At 44.7% G+C, this 4,991-nt stretch overlaps 2 protein-coding genes across 2 annotated transcripts in view; one reads left to right on the top strand and one right to left on the bottom strand.

Moving 5' to 3' along the window:
• LOC106815977 (dynamin-1-like protein) overlaps positions 1 to 2,138 on the bottom strand; it is a 23,270-nt gene extending 21,132 nt beyond the window's left edge. The window contains exons 1-4 of the mRNA XM_014820512.1: positions 1,933 to 2,138; positions 1,574 to 1,721; positions 1,000 to 1,124; positions 665 to 751 (exon numbers count right to left, since the gene is read on the bottom strand). Of these exons, the coding sequence (XP_014675998.1) occupies positions 665 to 751; positions 1,000 to 1,124; positions 1,574 to 1,721; positions 1,933 to 2,034 (462 nt within the window). The 5' untranslated portion in view covers positions 2,035 to 2,138. The remainder of the gene's footprint in view (positions 1 to 664; positions 752 to 999; positions 1,125 to 1,573; positions 1,722 to 1,932) is intronic.
• Positions 2,139 to 2,189: 51 nt separating this feature from the next.
• LOC106815982 (26S proteasome complex subunit DSS1-like) lies at positions 2,190 to 3,905 on the top strand. The gene is made up of 2 exons (XM_014820516.1): positions 2,190 to 2,272; positions 2,921 to 3,905. Exons 1-2 carry the CDS (start codon positions 2,221 to 2,223, stop codon positions 3,127 to 3,129), a joined length of 261 nt encoding a protein of 86 aa, XP_014676002.1. The 5' UTR covers positions 2,190 to 2,220; the 3' UTR covers positions 3,130 to 3,905.
• Positions 3,906 to 4,991: the final 1,086 nt, after the last annotated feature.

Below are 4,991 nucleotides of genomic sequence, written 5' to 3'. Positions count from 1 at the left end.
TGGGGTGAAGAGGGAAAGGAGGAGAAAGAAGGTGGCGGATCCGGCTACCGTCCGGCGGGGCGGGGTCGACCCTGCTTCGCTTAGCTCTGATTGGCTTCCGACGTCGCCATGTCCGTGCTTTGGCGGCCGCTGACTGCGAGGATGATGGAGATCTTTGGATTGCACGCTTGTACTGCATCACCATCTCCCGGATCTGCAGCCTCGATTGTCTGCGCGACTGGTGCGCCGACCGAAGCTAATGACAAGAGAACCGGCGGCGGGTCACTGTGTATAAGGCGCTCCGCTCGGGAAAACGCTAATTTGTCGTTTATAGATTGGTGCCTGTTTTGTAGAGGTGACTTTCACTGTAAGGCTGCACAACTTTAATGGACAAACCAGGCGTCCTTTATAGACAGGTGCCTGCTCTATAGAGGTGGCTTCACTGTGTAATTGATATTCAATGGACAAGCCACGCGTCCTTTATAGACAGGTGTCTGCTCTATAGAGGTGGCTTCACTGTATAACTGATATTTAAGGAACATACAAAGCGTTTTTTATATACAAGTGTCTGTTCCGTAGAAAAGTTCTATAGATTGAATGTATAATTGCCAAGCAAGGAAAATGCCAAAAGCATTCTTTATAGATAGGTGTTTCGCATTCCAGTGTTTCGCGTGGTAAGCCATACCTTGGTCAATCCCGGTAGATCGACGAGCGTGAGGTTGAGTACGCGAGGTGAGAAGATCTTTACATTGATCGCCTCCGAGCAGATACCCTGGGAAGGTAAGGTAACGTGTTAATATACGGCATGGGTGAACCGTGGTCGCCACGAATATCAATAGGTCGTTCGTAAAATAATTAAATTCTGTAGTAAAATTATTAGTTCAGTAACAAAGTCGTTCATTCATGTAAAACAATAGCAAATATTCCTTATTTGTAATTGTAAATTGTATAGGTGGTGGGCACCAACTTGAACCCTGGATTTGAGCAGAACCCTGGACCTCTACATGGGACTTGAACTACCTTGTTGGCACCGGACAGTCGATCTGTTTCCGCTTCGATCTCTTTGCAGATCTCGTCGAAGTCTGTGAAGATTTTGTTCTTGGTGTGGAGGAACTTTCCCCATTCTTCCACATCAGCCGGAACACCTGAGTAAAGGGAATACTTCAACTGCATCTGAATCCAACAACTACATCGAGGATCTGTCTTAATTTTAACTGCCACACTTGGGTTGGAATTAGGTAAGGGTTAGGCTTATGGGTTGAGGGGTTATAGTCTATGGGTTAGAAGTTAGGCTCATGGTTAGAGTAATGACGTATCATAATTAGGATGCATGTACAAGGACCTCATAGGCATTGCACCTCGTAGGGTTAGTGTTAGGGTTATAGTTACGGAGAGGGTAATGGCGTTGAATTGGAATGTTGATGACGTATAAATAGAGATCCCACAGTAGAATTGCACATGTATTCAATGCTACTAGAATAGTGATTGCTCTGAGTTTGTGTATGATCCCAGGAACAAAACACGCCCATTGATCAAGTTTTTCGACATGTGTGTCTGTGTGCTATTAACAGAATGCCATGGACATATTCTCTACCCATTTCAGATGACCGTAGGGCATCTTTGTCCTCTTGCGCGACGTGCACCAGTTGCAGTACAAGAGGGCGCCGTGTAACGATTCCCGTTCCACGTGGCAGGAAGTCCCGTCCTACAAGGCTCTCCAGGACAGAACTTTTCCCTGAACTCTGTAAATGTAATCAGGAAAAAAGTAAGTTAGACTGGAGTCTTCTCTATGAAAAAAACAAAAGTATGTAACAAAAAGCACGGTTGCGTACTTGTTACGTGAACTTTACTGTTCACACAAATACGAAGTACCATTCATCTAATAAAGGTATTCGTTATTCGAGGATGTTTGAAAGGTTTTCGGGAAATTTACGGTGGTTTTCATTGACTAACCTGCGTTCCAACAACAACAATTTGAGGCAGCTGAATGATGTCTGTTCCAACTGTATTGAAGACATCCTGGAGCTTGTTAATAATAGGAATCAGTGACTCCATCGCTGAAGTTTATTTTGTATATAAAATATCACGAAATATACATTACAAAAATCAATTTGCCGGCAACTTTCCTACATCATGTAAACCTTCTAATATAATGGCGATTTGAAGATCGAGCATGCGCCGTAGGGCTCCCAATTGCGTAGTTTCCGCTTCCGCTTCCGGCAATAATCACTCAGTACCAACATGGCTGACACCGGGAAAACGACGATTTCTAACTCAAAGAAAGTCGATTTGGGTGTGTAAAATTGCCTACTTTAAACTTATTATTTAGTTAAAAGTTTAGTGTCTATCATATTAGTTCGCGATATATAGGCCCTACCGTGTTTTCATCGTCTTGTCTGTTTTTGCGGTTGGTTATTTGCGTTAGTTATCTGTAACTGTGACTGTGTCTGTGAGTGACGAAGCGTATTTCAATTTTGACTAGGCCTAGTAGTAGTATTTGTATTTTGATATTCACTCAGTTTACACTTACAAATCAAGCGATTACACATAGCCAAACGTGTCTGTACATGAGCTTTTACATGTGGGCAGTTAATAATGAACGTAACTTGCACACGGGCTGACCAGTCAGGATAAATGCATGGTTGCATTCCAATTTAAATCACAAATGGCTTCACACTCACAGTTGGTCTCAATTTTAATTGTTACTACATCTTAGATGTCATCTATAATGCTCATATTATAACCAGTAGTAGTCTTTCTTGCACTGCTGGTGGTGTACCAGTGTAACACCGAAGTCGCGATTACCATACGATACCACATTCCACATTGCCCCCTCAAACCCCCGCGCCGACGCGCGCACACAAAAATCCCTACTTGGTGAGGTGCTCCCGAACTATGAGCGAACTATATCCGGACGATCACTTCCCGCTTGTCCTTGCAGGCCTCCTGGAGGAGGACGACGAGTTTGAGGAGTTCCCGGCGGAGGACTGGACGGCGAAGGAGGAGGACCTGGATGACGTGAACGTCTGGGAGGACAACTGGGACGACGACAACGTAGAGGAAGACTTCAGCAAGCAGCTGCGGGCCGAGCTTGAGAAGCAGGGACACAAGTGGGAGGCGGGCAAGCCCGTCGCCATGGACACGGCGTAGCGGCGTCTCGATATGCCGCCCGAGGACGTCGAGGCACGTGCATTGAGATTCGGAGGGAGGAGCGGAGAGTTTGCGGAGGACCGGAGAGTGTGCGGAAGACCGGAGAGTTTGCGGAGGACCGGAGAGTGCGGAGGACCGGAGAGTGTGCGGAAGACCGGAGAGTTTGCGGAGGACCGGAGAGTTTGCGGAGGACCAGAGAATTTGCGGAGGACCGGAGAGTGTGCGGAGGACCGGAGAGTGTGCGGAGGACCGGAGAGTGTGCGGAGGACCGGTGAGTTTGCAGAGAACCGGGAAGTTTGCGGAGGACCGGAGAGTGTGCGGAGGACCGGTGAGTTTGCAGAGAACCGGGAAGTTTGCGGAAGACCGCGTGTCGTTGTCGTTCTCGCACTGTACAGGATGTCGCCGTTTGTTTTCGTGAAATCTGACGCAGAAACCGCCGTCTAGTAGCTTATTTGCTGACGGTTCGCGTCTCGTGTGATCTGTGTGTTTGTATATCGTGTTAAATGCGGTTACGTGTAAGGCAAAAAGGTCTGCTGATGCTACATGCTCATACAATGAAAACTGTCATGAGCACAATTGATTTGCATTTCTAGTATACCTACCATACATTTGTGTCAAATAGACAATGATTTACCAGCCATGCTGTTTGGTGCCTCCCAATACTACTATTGTTTTCTTATAAATACAATACCTGTTCAAGAGTATCATACTGTCTGGTATATCCTATCACAAAATCTGTGTAATAATAAAAGACTGGAAATTTTCGTGTAAGAAAATTTATTCTGTTCTTCTCTTGCTTTTACTTTTAGGTTGTTTCAACGTTGCTCAGCCGACAATGATAATGATATAATTGTGATAATAATAATAAGAAGAACAAGCAGCTAGCACCCACAAGTTCAAATAGTGGTGTTTATAGCAGCTAAATGGTCATAGTATTACATCAATATATCATAAATTGCATCTATAGACGTAAATACAGCTTATGTACTCACTCCAGGGTGCTCTCCCAATTATAAACTCCACAGCGCAACATCAGTTTTCATCGCCACAGAGAGACATGGAGGCAAGTGGGAGGGTATAAGGGGATGAAGTAGTAGTTTGGCACCCTACAGGCTAGGGCGTTCTCCAAATTATAAATACAGGTCCACTGAAAAAAATTTATTACATAAATCTATGCTGATATACCACATAACCATATTAAAAGCATATAATACATTACAAAATATAACTCCACTGGTGATATATTGCGCATGCACTAACACTCACGTAGCCAGATTGTGTACTGACTGGCATATGCAACGTATACATTATATGCAAGGTTTTTCCCCATTTCTTAAGTGATGTCTACTGATGGAATTTTATCATATAAATCTATGCTAGGATAACTCCTCTTCAGGTTAAATGCATAATCTTTGCAAAATATTGTTCTTCTCGGGAGATAATGCGCATGCGCGAGCAGAGTTGAAGGCGTTCAGTACGGACCGAAATACACTGCATATAATATATCTTGCTGAGGGACAGAGGACTGGAAGACTGAGGAAAGGCGGCAGGGAAGATAGATGAGGGGCGGTAGAAAAAGAAGGATGCGTAGCGAGAGACAATGGAGGCAAGGTGGAGGATGGAAGGGAATGAAGTAGTAGTTTAGCACCCTACGGGCTAGGGCGCTCTCCCAATTATAAACACAGGTCCACTAAAAAAAAAATACTTTCATAAATCTAGGCTGAGATACCCACTAACCAGATTAAATGCATATTCCTCACAAAATATAACTCCTCTGGTGATATATTGCGCATACGCTAACACACTAACGTAGCCAGGTTGTGTACTGACTGGTACATGTAGCGGGTACCTTACATGCAAGG

Source organism: Priapulus caudatus, unplaced genomic scaffold (genome assembly GCF_000485595.1).
Source record: "Priapulus caudatus unplaced genomic scaffold, Priapulus_caudatus-5.0.1 Scaffold1252, whole genome shotgun sequence".
NCBI lineage: Eukaryota > Metazoa > Priapulida > Priapulimorpha > Priapulimorphida > Priapulidae > Priapulus > Priapulus caudatus.
Note: the sequence above shows the minus strand (reverse complement) of the source record. Positions and strands in the feature narration are given on the sequence as shown.

Excerpts from the sequence above, each read along its gene's own strand:
- LOC106815982 (XM_014820516.1), top strand. The coding sequence starts at position 2,221 with ATGGCTGACACCGGGAAAACGACGATTTCTAACTCAAAGAAAGTCGAT. Across the intron at positions 2,273-2,920 it reads CTCAAAGAAAGTCGATTTGG|GCCTCCTGGAGGAGGACGAC; the intron begins GTGTGTAAAATT and ends TTGTCCTTGCAG.